Source organism: Balaenoptera acutorostrata, chromosome 7, assembly GCF_949987535.1.
Source record: "Balaenoptera acutorostrata chromosome 7, mBalAcu1.1, whole genome shotgun sequence".
Classification (NCBI taxonomy): Eukaryota; Metazoa; Chordata; class Mammalia; order Artiodactyla; family Balaenopteridae; genus Balaenoptera; species Balaenoptera acutorostrata.
This window is the reverse complement of record NC_080070.1, coordinates 76025769-76042539: the sequence shown is the minus strand read 5'-3', so window position 1 is coordinate 76042539 and position 16771 is coordinate 76025769. Positions and strand designations below refer to the sequence as shown.

General features: G+C 35.6%; 1 protein-coding gene across 4 annotated transcripts in view; it reads right to left on the bottom strand.

Annotated features, from left to right (window-relative positions):
• SP4 (Sp4 transcription factor) overlaps positions 1–16771 on the bottom strand; it is a 73945-nt gene that overhangs the window by 15712 nt on the left and 41462 nt on the right. For 2 of the 4 annotated variants that reach the window (XM_057550456.1, XM_057550453.1), the window contains 2 exons: positions 10515–10714; positions 9987–10144 (listed from right to left, as the gene is read on the bottom strand). In XM_057550456.1, coding sequence (XP_057406439.1) covers positions 10133–10144; positions 10515–10714 — 212 coding nt within the window. In that variant the 3' untranslated portion in view covers positions 9987–10132. Of the gene's footprint in view, positions 1–9986; positions 10145–10514; positions 10715–16771 lie in introns of those variants that run through there. The other 2 variants (XM_057550454.1, XM_057550452.1) reach the window with 1 other exon arrangement.

The window sequence follows — 16771 nt, the reverse complement described above, 5'->3', positions numbered from 1 at the left end:
AGGGGGGGGGAGAATGAGAGATTGGGTGTGGGGTGGCGAGGGAGGACCCAGAGTTGAAGAGTCCAACTAGAACTGCACCATAAATGAAAACCTATGCTTACATACATAATTATGAAACTAATAGAATACCAAAGATTAAAAGAAAGCTCTTACAGTTATAAAACACAGGATGAGGGCAGGTCAAAAGGACAGAGGAGGCAATCTGAAACAACTTTCAATGGCCAAAAATAGAACAAAGTGAGCAAGATACGGAATACAGGAATACCTGGTTTTATCATACTTTGCTTTACTGTGCTCTGCAAATATTGTTTTTTACAAATTGAAGGTTTGTGGCAAAACTGCATCCAGCAAGTCTATCAGCACCGTTTTTCCAACAGCGTCTGCTCACTTCATGTCTTTGTGTCACATTTTGGTAATTCTCACAATATTTCAAACTTTTCCATTATTTTATATTTGTTACGCTGATCTGTGATCACTGATCTTTGATGTTACAACTCACTGAAGGCTCAGATGATGGTTAACATTTTTTTGGTAATAAAGTATTTTTTAATTAAGGTAGGTATATTATTTTTTTAGATGTAATGCTACTGTACACTTAACAGACTACAGTATAGTGTAAACCTAACTTTTACATGCACTGGGAAACCAAAAAATTCGTGTGACTGGCTTTACTGAGATATTCACACTTCATCGAGGTGGTCTGGAACCAAACCCGGAATATCTCTGAGATTTGCATGTAACGGGATTGGATCATAACTCTATAAATAAATACTCATGAATCCATACCATAGTGGTAAAAATAAATGTCTGAATAAACAAATAATTGGGGAAGAAGGTATAGATCGATCTTCCTTATATAAGAGTCACAACTAAAAATTGTACAGTGAGGGAAACAGAAAATGACCTTTAGTACATCACAGTAACATCACACAGAACATCACATTGCATCTGCAGGCAAGATACAGGTGGGCAGGGCGATGCACCACACCAGCAAGAAAGTCGCCACGGACTCCGACATCCCACGGACGATATCAAGCGTCCCCCGCCCTTAATGGTCCCAGTCGTTTCTGCACTAGTCGTGGGAGGTGTAGGAGGGACTTGGGGACACCCAGAAGAGCTGGATATGGACTCAGTGACCTTTGAGGATGTGGCTGTGAACTTCATCCTGGAGGAGTGGGCTCTACTGAATCCTACACAGAAGAAACTCTACAGAGATGTAATGCAGGAAACCTTCAGAAACCTGGCCTCAGCAGGAACAAAATGGAATGATGATGACATTGAAGAGCAGTACAAAAACCATGGGGGAAAACCAAGAAATCATATGACAGTGAGATTCTCTGAGCATAAAGACAGTAGTCCACGTGGAGGAAACTTCAACCTTACACCACCTCTCGATCAGAACAAGAAAACTCCTGGATTAAAACCATGTGAATGCAGTGTATGTGGAAAAGTCTTCATGCATCATTCATCTCTTAATAGACACATGAAATGTCACATTGAACACAAACCTCAAGATTTAAAAAAAATATGATCGGGGCTGTATAATACATATAAATGTAAGGAAAGTGGGAAAGTTTACAAATATTACAGTTCCTTACAGAGGCACAAAAGAACTCACACAGGATAAAAACTGTATGAATTCCAGCAATGTGGAAAAAGTTTCAGTAATCATCAAGGTTTCCAAACACATGAAAGAGTTCACTCTGGAGAGTAGCCCTATGAATATAAGCAATGGGGTAAAGGTTTATGTTCTCAAAAAGGTTTCCAAAAACACGAAAGAGATCACACTGAAGAAAAACCCTATGAATGTAAGGAATGTGAGGAAGCATTCATTAACCCCAGTTCTCTTCAAATACATAAAAGGAGTCACAGTGGAGAGAAACCGTATGTGTATAAAACATATTGTAAAGCATTTAGTATTCCCAGATAGCTTCAAGAACATCAAAGAACGCATACTGGAGAAAAACCCTATGAATGTGAAGTATGTGGGAAATCCTTCGCTTCCACTTACGTTCAAGTGCATGAAAGAGCTCACACTGGACAGAAACCCTATCAATGTCAGGAATGTGGGAAAGCCTTCGTTTGTCCCTCAGGCATCTGAAGACACAAGAGACTGCACACTGGAGAGAAACCATATAAATGTGAAGAACGTGGGAAAGCATTCAATAATCCCAGTTCTCTTCACATACATGAAAAGACTCACACTAGAGAGAAACCATATGTGTGTAAAACATGTTCTAAAGCATTTAGTATTCCCAGATATCTTCGAAAACATGAAAAAACCCATACTGGAGAAAAACCCTATGAATGTAAAATATGTGGGAAAACCTTCAGTTCCACTTATGCTCAAGTGCATGAAAAGAATTCACACTGGAGAGAAACCATATAAATGTGTAGAATCTGGGAAAGCATTTATTATTCCCAGTTTTCTTCAAACACGTGAAAGGACTCACACTGGTGAGAAACCGTGTGTGTGTAAAATATGTTCTAAAGCATTTCGTTTTTCCAGTTCTCTTCAAAAACATGAAAGAACTCATACAAGAAAAACCCTATGGCTGTAAAATAAGTGGAAAAACTTTTGCTTCCACTTATGTTCAAGTGCATGAAAGAACTCATGCTGGAGAGCAGCCTTATGAATGTAGGAATGTGGGAAAGCCTAAATTTCTGTCTTAGGCATTCAGAGACACATGCATACTACAGAGAAACCATGTAAATATGAAGAATGTGGGAAAACCTTCTCTGATCTCTCTACTTTGCAAAAGCATGAAAGGGTTCACTAGATAATAAATCTAGTTTTTAAAGAGCCTAGGAAAGACTTCAGTGGGCCCACATACTTATATGTGAAAACTCTCATGAGAAACAAATATAAATGTCAGTAACATGAGGTAACTTGTTGGAAAGTAATCCAAGAATAATGTTTTAGAAAATCTTCAATATAAAAGACTTGTTATAAAAGTTTATAAATATGTGTGTTTACGAAGGATCTTTATGAAAGTACCTTTCTTGACATTGGATTTGTACTAGTTACCTTCAAAAATGAATATTTAGGTGAGGTAATTCTGTAAGTCATCTTTTAATAATAGTTCATAAGGTTAAAAGATAACAATTTTTCCTTTAATCAGATGATATTTTCTCTTTCCAATTTTAAGTCTGTTGGACCTATGGGTGGTTGAAGTGTATTTTTTTTTTTTTTTGACATCTTTGTTGGAGTGTGGTTGCTTTGCAGTGGTGTGTTGGTTTCTGCTTTGTGACAAGGTGAATCGGCTGTACATATACATATATCCCCATAAAGTGTAGTTTTATTATGCAATTAGGCTTGGTATTTGTTGGGATTTTCCTACTGGCCTTGGGTGGCAGTTCTCGGATATCCTTGATCTATTATATATACTGTACCTTTATTACAGAAAGATCTTTTTGGGGGAGTGGTGAGTACAGGAGACTTTTTCCATTTTCCCTACTATTAAATACTTGGAATAATTTTTTCTGTATGGCCAGGTTGTCAAAGGGTGTACATTCACGTAAATTATGTTTTTCCATTTGCTTCTTCATTCCTTCTGACTGGTATTTGGTGAATAGACTTTGAAGAAGAGAGGCTTGTGACAGGACAAAAAATCTAGAGTTGGAGATATCCTGCCTATGAGTAATATTAGGACCTAGATTTTCCACAATCTATCCCCTTTGTGGTTCCATGTTAGAATTCACCAATACCGTCACCTGTGTGCAATTTAAAGGCAGATGAGAAGGCATACTTCAGATTTTGGAGCCACCATGCTGGGAGAGAGACAGATACATAGAAGGTTCGAGGACACCACCTTTCATCCTATTTTCCAGATTCTGTGCCTTTGTATTCAAGAGTATCCTCAAAACCACCACCAACTGTTTGATTCCTATTATCAGAAGTGTAGTTTTCCTCTGATGTCTTTACAATTCTACATCAAAATCTGTCAGAGTTTGAATTTTTCTGTGAGGCCTCCTGTGTCCACTTGGAAAATAATTCAGAATTTCATGGTTGGGAGTATTGTCAGATTACCCTTCTGTAGATTTATAGCTTCATCATGTCTAATTTGTGTAGGAAACACCTTTTGCTGTTAACATTGTTAGTATGTTTTCCTGATTCACCATGACATCCACAATGGTGCAGCGATAAACAAGGACATGGGAGTTTGCTGCACTGTGCAGTGGCTGCCTTGACCCTCTCCTTCTATGTGAGAATAAGCCCCTTCCTCATATCAGGAAAAGTATGGGTGCTTTCTGTTACTTGTAGCTGAATATAATCTCTGTTTTCAGTTACGTTTGACTGTACATGATTAAAAGTCTGTTCATTTTTTGGTGAAAGAAATGATTCTGTAGTTGTTTCAGAGAGATATTTTATCAACTCTTATGCTAACAAATATTGTGGTTTTTATTTCCTCAGAAACTATATTAAAATACTCATTATAATTATGGATATTCAGGAAAAAGAAAAGATACAATGAGGAATGCTAAAAGTGAAAATAGTGTTTTCTTTAAAGAGAAAGAGGACATTTGTGCAGACTCAAAAAATCTCTAAAATATTTACTAATTACTGTGGTTGTGTTCATTAAGTCCACAAATTCTTTGATATTCCTCCCTCTAGGAGGTGGAGCTTAATTCACTTCCTCTTGAATACTGAATGGACTTAGTCAGTTGCTTCTAATAAACAAAATATGGAAAGGAAAAAAGAAAAACTTCACAGTGGAGATACCTGGCAAACATTATCTTAACTAATTCATCAAGGTTAACATCACCAATAATAAGACATATTGACATCATGTACTCCCTGATATGATGCGATTAGAAGGACAATAATGTCTGTGATATTCTTCCCAGCAACAATTCATAACCTCAATGTAATCATGAGATAATATCAGACAAACTCAAATTGAGGGATATTCTACAAGATACTTAACCTTTAAGTGTCAAGGTATGACAAGACCAGGAATAAAAAGAGGAAATTTCACAGACTGCAGGAGACTAAAGAGTCATGACAAATAAATGCAATGTGGTACTCTGGACTGAATCCTGGAATAGAAAAAGTATATTTGTAGGGAAGCCTGTAGTTTAACTGATAGTATTGTACCAATGTTAATTTCTTAACATTGTGTTATGGAAGACATTAGTTATAGAGGAAGCTGGGTGAAGGGTATTTGAGAACTCTCTATATTATCTTTGCAATTCCTCTGTAAGTATAAAATTACTTCAAAATAAAAGTTATAAATAAATAAAATAAATAAGTTCCCTAAAGCTGAAGGGGTAAAATTAGGTCACCTACTAAAAAATATGAGAAGAGGAACAATGAACTTATTAGTAAAACAGATGCAAGAAGACAACACAGCAGTGCCATTAATGTTTCAAGTGAATATAATTTTCAACCTAGAATTCTGTATTAGCCAAACTATCAATTAAGTGGAAAAGCAAAATAAAGGTATTTTCAAACAAATTTACTTCTGTATGCCTTTTTGTAGGAAGCATTTCAGAATGTTTTCCAGAAACCAAGGGAATAAACTGAGAAAGCTGAAGATGTGAGATCTTGAGAACACTGGATCCAAACCAATAGAGCAGGGAAGAAAAGTCTCAGGATTACAGCTGTGCAGCAGCCCTAGACAGGAATCAATCAGTGTTTGATCGGAAAGCTGGAGTACTCCAGGAATAAGGAGAAACCTGATGGAGTTGATACTTTTCTTGAAAAGTTAAAATAACAAGAGGAGGTAATAAAGTTAACCAATGCAAAGGGGAAGAAGGCAATTTGAAACTTCAGGAAAACAAAAACAAAAACAAAAACTGGGCTTCCCTGGTGGCGCAGTGGTTGAGAATCTGCCTGCTAATGCAGGGGACACGGGTTCGAGCCCTGGTCTGGGAAGATCCCACATGCCGCGGAGCAGCTGGGCCCGTGAGCCACAATTGCTGAGCCTGCGCGTCTGGAGCCTGTGCCCTGCGACGGGAGGGGCCGCGATAGAGAAAGGCCCGCGCACCGCGATGAAGAGCGGTCCCCGCACCGCGATGAAGAGTGGCCCCCGCTTGCCGCAACTGGAGAAAGCCCTCGCACGAACCGAAGACCCAACACAGCCAAAAATAAATAAATAAATAAATAAAATCAAGTAAAACTTTAAAAAAAAAAAACAAAAAAAACAAAAACTACACAGGAAAGGACAGGTAATCACAGTCCATTACTTAATGTAATTATTATTTATTTACTAATTTTCAACTTTAAGAACTAAGCTATGAAAAAAAAGAGGCAGTGGTTATTAAAGAAAATGTAAGCACTTTAACATCAAGAGAAAGAGAAGAGATAGTAACAGTTTAGGTGAGAGAAGTTAAAAGGTGAACGGGATGGAAACTGAAGGACAGACATGGTAATATGGTATCACAGAGTGGTGAGTCATGAGACAACATTTGGCCTGCACACAGTTAAAGAAAAAATTCAGTGTCATTGATGGTGTAAAGTCAGGTAAATTATTTTGGGGGGAGTGTTGATTTCTGTCAGTTTACAACTGAGTGTTCATTTTTTTAAATTGAAGTATGTTGATGTGTAATATTGTATAAGTTATAGGTGCACAATATATTGATTCACAATTTTAAAGGTTATATTTCATTTACAGCTATAAAATATTGGCTATATTCCTCATGTTGTACAATATATCCCTGTAGCTTATTTTATACCTAAGAGTTTGTACCTCTTAATCCCCTACCCCTAAATTGTACCTACCCCCTTCCCTTTCCCTACTGGTAACCACTAGTTTGTTCTCTGTATCTGTGAGTCTGTTTTTAAAAAATTATAGTCACTAGTTTGTTGCATATTTTAGATTCCACATATAAGTGATATCATACAGCATTTGTCTTTCTCTACCTGACTTATTTCACTTCATGTATTGATCGACACTTAGGTTGCTTCCATATCTAGGCAACTGTAAATCATGCTGCTATTAACATTAGGTTGCATGTATCTTTCCAAATTAGTGTTTTTGTTTTTTTTTCGAACATATACCCAGGAGCAGAATTGCTTGGTCATATGGTAGTTCTACCTCTAGTTTTTTGAGAAACCTCCATATTGTCTTCCAGAGCAGCTGCACCTATTTACAGTCCCACCAAGAGTGTACAAGGGTTCCCTTTTCTCCGTGTCCTCACCAACATTTTTTATTTGTATTCTTTTTGATGATCGCCATTCTCACAGGTGGTTTTGATTTGCATTTCCCTGATGATTAGCAACATTGAGCAGCTTTTCATGTGCCTACTGGCCATCTGTGAGGTAAATTCTTAACTCTTAATGCAAGAAGTCAATAGTCAGTGTCTAATATTGCTGTATCAATAAATAACAGTATAAGCATATTATATAGGTATGCACAGCCATCACAGGATGAATAAAAATGTAAACATGATTTTCTCCAGGGAGCAGATGCAGTGGGCCAAAGAGTCTGCTTAACAATCCAAGCTCTTCTACATGATTTCATTTTTTTTTTTATGATTTGATCTTTAAATACCATATCCATGTATCTTTTGAAAAAATTTTTTAATTTATTTTACAGAAAGCAACAACAAAAAAATCTGCACTGTTTTCAGCAGTGAATAATAATAACTCATTTGTCCATTCATAGTAAGATGATGACTGAATTTCTACTTAGTGCAGTGGTTGGGCATTAAAGAAAACACAGTTCCTGCCATGAATGGCCAAGGCTTTCAACTTAACATATTAAATGATTAATCAATACTTATTTATTTCAAAAGATTGTTTCATTTTCTTTTCAACAACTTTAATGAACAACTTAGAATGAAAGTTACTTGTACTACTTCTTTAAAAGTAAAATAGTATCTGATGTTAAGCCAAACACTTTTCAAAATAACATGTTTAAATAAACAATTTTGTGTATGATGTATTCAAGATGTTTGAAACACTGAAAGTAAGCTGAAAGTATATTAAATTCTGAATTATTCAGGTTATTAGAAGACAATAATGGTGTGGACCATTTAAAAAGAAGAAATTATGCTTCCAAATCATTAATCTTTTGAAGTAGTTTATATAAATCCTTCAGTAAATCTGCCTTGTGTTATCTGTATGAGTATGGATGTGCAACAGAAAGGAAGTTTAGAAACTCATCGTTTCTCAAACAAAATGGTGAAATCACAATGTGAGAGGTTCCAAATTTTCTTGGTTTCCCTAATCTGCCCCACTGTTAAACCAGGGTAGAAATACTGCATCCACTCATACTGACATAAACAGCACAGTATTTTTCTAAAACAGACATCAATATTATTATGGGCTTAATTTTAAATCACAACATATTTGCCAATATGAAAGGTGAGGTGGCATTAGAAACCCCAATACCATACAGAAAGTTTTTAAAACTTTTTTTAAATTAAAATTCTTATTTTTAATATAATACTAACTCAGTGATTGAGCCATTACACTAAGACTCTTCTGTGTTACTAAGTTGTGTGCATATCAAACTAAGTAATTTTTATTTATCACTTTAAATAGATTTAGCAACCATTATTTCTTCTCTGAGGCTATTCTCTAATCTGTAAAATGGAGCCAATTTCTAGCTTACAGTGCCTCTGTTAGAATTAAATGAGATGATATATTTGAAACACCTGATATTCAGTAGTTGATCAATAAATGTCAGTTCTAGTTCCCCTTTTGTCCTACATGTACCCTGATACAAGTTAAAGTTTAATGTCTAATTCAAAAAATCTACCCAAATTATTACTTTATTCAATAATTAAACACTGAGTCCCAAATATATATACCAGACATGTTCTAAATAGAGAAGGTCAGTGTTATATACCAAAAAAAGGAAAATTGCCCTATCAGATATCAAGACTTAATATAAGCTTCTGGTAATTAAAACAGCATAGTATTACTGTAGGAAGTGACAAATAGACAAAACAAAGGACTCAGAAATCAGCCATTCTTAAAAGGGACATCAACATATGAGAGAAGTTCATTAAATATCAATGAAGAAAGAATTGGACTATTCAAGAAATGGCTTTCCACATGAAAGAAAAATAGAATTTTATCCCCTTTTTAGTCCATCATCATCCAAAAAAAAAAAAAATTCTAGACTAATAAACTTACAAAAAGAAAACCTTAAAGTCAATTAGAAGAAAATGTTTTTAAAAACTTTATGACCTTGGGATAAGAGAAAATTTCATTTAAAAAAAGGAAAATGCAAAGGAATATATTTACATATCCTTATATTTGACTAAATAAAAATGTAAAACTTCCATATGACAAAAGATAGCACCAAGATAAAAGATAGCAATACTGGGAAAAATTGCAATATATAAATCAGTAAGAAAAAGGAAAACAACAACAACAAAAAAGATCAAAAGAAATAATCAAAAAAGATCAAAAGAAAACAAAATATAAATGACCAATAAACACAGGAAAAGATGCTTATCTCACTATAACCAGGAAAAATGCTAATTTAAAAAATTAAATAGAAACCATTTTAGACTGACAAGAACTTTCAAAGCCTGATGCTACTGAGTGAACATACAGCCAAGTGGAAACTCTCAATCAACACTAGTGGAGTAGATACGGTAACAGCCACTTTAGTGACTCTTTAGTGGTTATCTAGCAAAATCAAACACACACATTCTCTAAGATCCAATAATTCTACTTCTTGTACATGTTCACTGTATGTTCAAAGTAGTAAAGTTTGTGACAGCAAAAAAACTTGAACTCATCTAAAGAGTGTGGGAAATGGATCAATACAGTGTAGTAGAGTCATGTGATAGAACACTACATAGCAGTTAAGAGAAATAGACATGTATTCATACACATATATGTACATACATATGAACTTGGATAGAGCTCAAAACATAGTAAGTGAAATTATGATACTGTAATATATCAGTTACATAAAATTTCATAGAAAACACAAAACAATATACACATATATATCCATGAACAAAATATGTAAGAGTATTAAAACTACACTAAAAACTTACACTTGAAATTCATGGTAGCTGTTGTCTTTGAGAGGTAGGAGGACAAAGATGATGTCAACTTTATATGATTTGTTTTGTTAAAAAATAACAGATAACATAGCATGTTAACAGCTGTCAATTCTGAGTGAGAGTTAAGGTAGGTATCTGTTATACTTTTCTTGATACTTCAGCCAATTTTCTGGATTGTAAAAAAACAAAAACTAATCAAGGTCACCAATAAGATGATAATTCAACTCTCTTCTCATCAACTTAAATACTGACAAAAAGTAATATGTGAGTTCAACATGCTAAGAATGCAAGATAAGCAAATGGAATAAATTCCAAGTCATGTAATTATGCTGATAAAGCTTACGAAAAGTAGAATAAAATATATCTCAGAAATGAGGTAAAGAATTTTGACCTTAAACATCTTTCATATAATCACTAAAATGTATTTTCTCTCTTTAATTTCCATATTTCCCAATTTGATAGCAAACTATCACTATAATTTTCATCTAAGCACTGAGAAAAGAAGTAACAAGTACAAGTCCTAAAATAAATCAACTAACCTGTATGGGTTCTTCTATGTCTCTGAAGCTCATCACTCCTTGTAAATCTTTTGCCACAAAACATCCAGTTGCATATAAAAGGTCTTTCTCCAGTATGCCAGCGAAGATGTGCTCGTAGGTGAGATGTTTTGCCATAAACTTTTCCGCATCCTTCAATATGACAGATATGTTGTTTCTTTTTTCCTGGTTCATTACTGCCTCTACAAAAACCAAAACCAAAACCAAACATTAATTACACTCCCAAACACCAAGCTTATAATTCAGGAAAAGTAAAAGGGAATCAAGGTAATTAAATGATGCTTTTCTAAATGGGTTTTTTAAATCATGATGCCACAACTGTAGTTAAAAATCAGAAAAATTTCAACTAAAAAAAAAACAGCACTGTGTAGTAAACTCAAAAGTGGTATGAAAACACATTAATTTTAGAGAATGTATGTTCTGCCATGGAATTCACATGTTCATTTCCTAGTAGGTTCCTCCCCTGGGAAAAAAATCTCTTTAAACTTTTCAAGACACTTGAACACTCTCCTCTAAAATACCAAAGAATGGTAATCCTCACTTAAAAGTGTAAGGTTCAGAGTTTCACTTCCAGCAAAAGCAGCACGAAGAGCTCCCTGGACCTACTCCCCAGTGAAACCAGTGCAAATGATAACAAAAAAAAGCAAACACCATTTACAATCTCTGGAAATGGCCCTATGAGTATACAGCAAATAAAGAAACATTTATTCATGAAAATCAAACAGAACTTGGTAAGAAGAGTGAGAGTCTGCTGTATTTGAACCAATACTCACTCTGTCTCTCCCTCCTCCTTCCACCTCCCCTGACACAGAAACACTACAGACTTGTGCAATCAACAACAGGGTTCCCTCTTCTCCCACCCTTCTAGTTGCTGGGTTATCTCCCCAAGAGAGGCAGGACATCAGTATTTCTCAATCTACCTGCAGCTACCTGTTACTGAGGCTAAGTTTCAGGTGAGTGTGGCTGACAGACGGGGAGCAACCTTCTTCCACCCAATCCCAACCCCTGAGACACAGGCTCGACCTTGGATAAGGCATGATGAAAACACTGGGGTCCAGATGACCCTTGACCCAGCTCATTTGCAGTTCATAAATCAGAGGTTCCAACCCTGGAGTGACCAGCCAATAAAACTTGAGGATACTGCTGACCTCCTGCCCCCAAGTGCTCAGCTCCTAGAGCACGGAATGCATAGGGAGAAATGTGCCACTGTCCCAACCCCCCAGTTCAAGAGCCATGACACAGAGATTTTGGCCAGAGGGAGAGCATACCATAAAACAGAAGGCTCCAAAGCTCTTCCCAAGAAATTGACTTCATTTGCAACAAAGTGTGGAGAGGTTTGAGCCTGAGGATGATCTTAAAGACAGTGGAGATTGTTGCAAAAGGCAACTGGGAGGAGACTAATAGATTCATTGGAGACATAAGCTAAACTATAGACTGCTAGGTTGCTAGAGAGAACTGAGGAAAGAGGTAGCCGGTAAGAGTCTTACAGAATCAGAATAAATCTCAAGCACAGACCTAAGTTCTGCCTTTTTAAACTCTGATTGGATCGGTCTGTGGAGCAATATATGCTTCAGGGTATTATTGAAAACGACAGAGCAATCAGCTGGCAATTAGTGAAGCTTAACAGCTGGGTGTGGTCAGGGAAAGAGCCAAAAAAATCCTTACCAAAACCACTGTCATCCTAGGGCCACTAAGGAGCAACAGCTTCATACTGGGGTGGGGGGGGGGGGGGAGTGGGGGCAGGGATTTTCATTAAAATAATCCAGCTCATCACTAAACAAACAAGCAAACAACAGTAACAAGCCAGGGGTGGGAGAAGGACAGAAGGCAGTACTAGGAGTTGCTACAATGTATTATTTCTCCAGTTTCCAACAAAAAATTATGAGACATGCAAAAACCAGAAACAAAGAAGGAAAAAACGACCTATACACTAGAGAAAAAGCAGGCAAGAGAAATTGCCTGTGAGAGCAAACAAATTTAACAAGACTTCAAAGCAGCCATTATGAATACATTCAAAGAACTAAAGGACATCATGATTAAAGAAGTAAAGCAAGGTATAATGACAATGTCACATCAAACAGAGAATATCAATAAAGAGCTAGAAATGATTTTTTAAAGAACCAACTGGAAACTCTTGAGATAAAAGGTACAACTGAAATGAAAAATTCACAAGAGGGACTCAAGAGAAAGAAGAAATAGTGAAATTGAAGACAGTTCAATAGAGATTATGCAACCCAAAAAGCAAACAAGAAACAGAAGAAGAATAAACAGAATGTCAGAGAAATGTGGAACACCAACATGTGAATGAGAATACCAGGAGGAGAGGAGACGAGAGGGAAAAGGAGAGTGGGGGATGAAGCAGAAAAAATATTCAAAGAAATAACAGCTGAAAACTTATGAAAAACATTAACCTACACTTTCAAGAAGCTCAACAAACTCCAAATATGATAAATGTAGAGCTCTACAAATAGACACTTTACACTAAAAATCCTGAAACCCGAAGACAAGGATGAAATCTTGAAAACAGCAAGAAACATGACTCATCACTTACAGGGAAAGCCCAGTAGGATTAAAGGCTGACTTCTCAGTAGAAACATATTCAAGTACTCAAAAACAAAACAAAAACAAAAACAAACAAAAAAACAAAAAAAAAAAACCCAAAACAACCTCAAACAAGAATCCTATATCCAGCAGAGCTATCTTTCAAAAATGAAGGTGAAATAAAGATATTCCCAGATAAAAACTAAGAGAATGTGTTGCTAGTAGACTTGCTTTGCAACAAATACTAAAGGAAGTTCTTTAAGCTGAAAGCAAGTGAAACCAGCAAGTAATTCAAGTATATATAAAGAAACAAAAGCGCACTAGCAAAGGTAATTATGTAATTATAAAGGACAGTGTAAGTGCATATTTCTTCTCACCTGATTTAAAAAGCAATTTTGGGCTTCCCTGGTGGCACAGTGGTTAAGAATCCACCTGCCAATGCAGGGGACATGGGTTCAATCCCTGGTCTGGGAAGATCCCACATGCCACAGAGCAACTAAGCCCGTGCACCACAACTACTGAGCCTGTGCGCCACAACTACTTAAGCCCACACGCCTAGAGCCCGTGCTCCACAACAAGAGAAGCCACTGCAATGCGAAGCCCGTGCACCACAACAAAGAGTAGCCCCCGCTTGCCGCAACTAGAGAAAGCCCATGTGCAGCAGCAAAGACCCAAAGCAGCCAAAAATAATTAAATGTGGTTTAATAAAAAAATAAAAAGCAATTTTATAAAACAATATGTATAAAATGTATTGTCAAGCCTGTAACATTAGAGAAATGCAACATATGTAACATATCTGCCAATAACAGCACAAAGGAGGTGGCTGGGAGCAAAGCCATAAGGAAATGACCCCAAATGGGAACTCAAATTCATGGGAATAAATAAAGAGAACCAGAAATGATAAAGTTAACATAGCAAATTTAAAAGACATAAATTTATAAAAATAATAATTATAACAAAGTATTGTGGGGTTTGTAACACTTATGTATAACAGTAATACCATAAAAAGAAGCACAAGGGAACAGACCTATATAGGAGTAACATTTCTGTAACTCACTGGAATTAAGTTACCGTAAATCTTAAACTGATTATGATAAATTAAGATATATATTGTAAGGCCTAGAGCAAGCACCAGAGAAATAAGTACAGTGAAAACATCATTAATGAAATTAAAATGCTATATTACAAATTAAAATGATAGTAACTTAATTCAAAAGAAAGCAGTAAGGGAGGGATAGGGGAGCAAAAAAAGACATGAGACATAGAAAACAAAAGGTAAAATGGCAGGCATAAGTTCATTATATTGATAATAACATCCAATGTAAATGGATTATATAAACTAAGTAGGTTTTGTCAGATTAGATTTAAAACAAAATCCTACTATGTACTGTCTATAGCTGACACACTTTACATTTAAAGATACAAAAATACAAAGATATTGACAAGTAAAAAGATGGAAAATGGTATCATGCAAACAACCACAAGAAAGCTGGAGTGGCTATACTAAGACCAGACAAAATAAACGTTAAAACAAAAGATGTTATTAGAAATAAAGAGAGAAATTTGATAAGGATAAATGGGTCAATCCATCCGGAAACATACATGCATTTAAACAAGAGTAAAAAGAGAGTGCCAAAACAGAAGTAAAAACTGACAGAAATGAAAAGAGAAATAGACAATTCAATGATAATAGTTGGAGATTTCAATACTCTATCTTCAATGATGTTTCCACAAAACAACTAGGTAGAAGATCAACAAGGAAGCAGAAGACTTGAATAACACTGTAAATGAACAAGACCTAACAGACATCCACAGGACACTCCAGCCAACAACAGCATTCTCCTCAAGAGTGCATGGAATGTTCTCCAGGACAGATCATATACTAGGCTGTGAAACAAATCTCAATAAATTTAAAAGGACAGAAATAACAAAGTTTTCTGACCACAGTGGAAGAAAACTAGAAATCATTTATAGGAGGAAACCGGGAAATTCACAAATACCTAGCAATTAAACAATATACTCCTAAATAACCAATGGGTCAAAGAAGAAATCAAAAGGGAAATCGTAAAAGATTTTGAGATGAAGGAAAATGAAAACACATCATACCAAAACTTAGGGGATACACATAAAGTAATGCTTAGAGGGAAACTTACAGCTGTAAATATCTATATTTAAAAAGATCTTACCTCAAACCTGTCAGAATGGCTAGTATACAAAAGAGAACAAATAACAAACGTTGTCAAGGATATAGAGAAAAGGGAGCCCTCGTGCACTGCTGTTGGGAATGTAAATTGGTACAGCCGCTATGCCAAACAGTATGGATACTCCTCAAAAAATTAAAAATAGAACGAATATAAGACCCAGGAATTCCACTCCTGGGTATTTATCCAAAGAAAGTGAAAACACTAATTAGAAAAGATACATGCACCCTTATGTTCACTTCATCATTATTCACAATAGTCAAGATATGGAAGCCACCTAAATGCCCATCAATAGCTGAATGGATAAAGAAGATGTGGTGTGTGTGTGTGTGTGTGTGTGTGCACGTGTATATATACACGCACACACACACACACAATAGAAAATTACTCAGCCACAAGAAAAGAATGAAATCTTGCCATTTGTGACAACATGGATAGACCTAGAGGATATTATGCTAAGTGAAGCAAGTCAGACAGAGAAAGACAAATACTGAATGATTTTACTTATATGTGGAATCTAAACAACAAAATAAATGAACAAACATAACAAAACAGAAACAGTTATAGATACAGAGAACAAACAGGTGGTTGTCAGAGGAGAGGGGTGTGGAGGGAGGAAAAAAAAAAAGGTGAGGGAGATTGAGAGGTACAAACTGCCAGTTAAAAAATAAAGGAGTCAAGGGGATGAAATGTACAGTGTGGGGAATATGGTCAATAACTATGTAATAATTTTGTACAGTGATAATATCGTAACTAGACTTACTGTGATCATTGTGAAATGTATAGAAATAGTGATTCACTATATTGTGTAACAGGAACTAACAGTGTTGTAGGTCAGTTACACCTCAAAAACAAACAAACAAACAACTCACAGAAAAAGAGATCAGATTTGTGGTTACCAGAGGAGGGGAAATGGATGAAGGCAGTCAGAAGATACAAACTTCCAGTTCTAAAGTAAGTAAGTACTAGGAATGTAATCTACAACATGATAAATATAAGTAACACTGTTGTATGTTATATATGAAAATTGTTAAGAGAGTTAAATCCTAAGAGTCCTCATCACAAGGAAAAATATTTTTTCTATTTCTTTAATTTTGTAGCTGACAGATGTTCACTAAACTTATTATGATAATCATTTCATGATGTATTAAGTCATATTATTATGCTGTACACCTTAAACTTATACAGTGCTGTACGTCAATTATATCTCAATAAAACTGGAAGGAAAAAAGATCTTAAATAACCTAAACTTCCATCTTAAGGCAGTAAAACAGAGCAAATTAAATCTAAAATAAAGCAAGCAGAAGAAAGAAAATAATAAAGAACAGAGCAGAAACTAATGAATTAGAGAATACAAAAACAATAGAGAAAAATCAATGGAACCAAAGGCTGATTAAAGGTCAACAAAACCAACAGGCCATTAGGGAGACTAACAAAAAAAAAAAAAGAAGACTCAAATTACTAGAATCAGAAATGAAAAAAGGGATATCACTACCA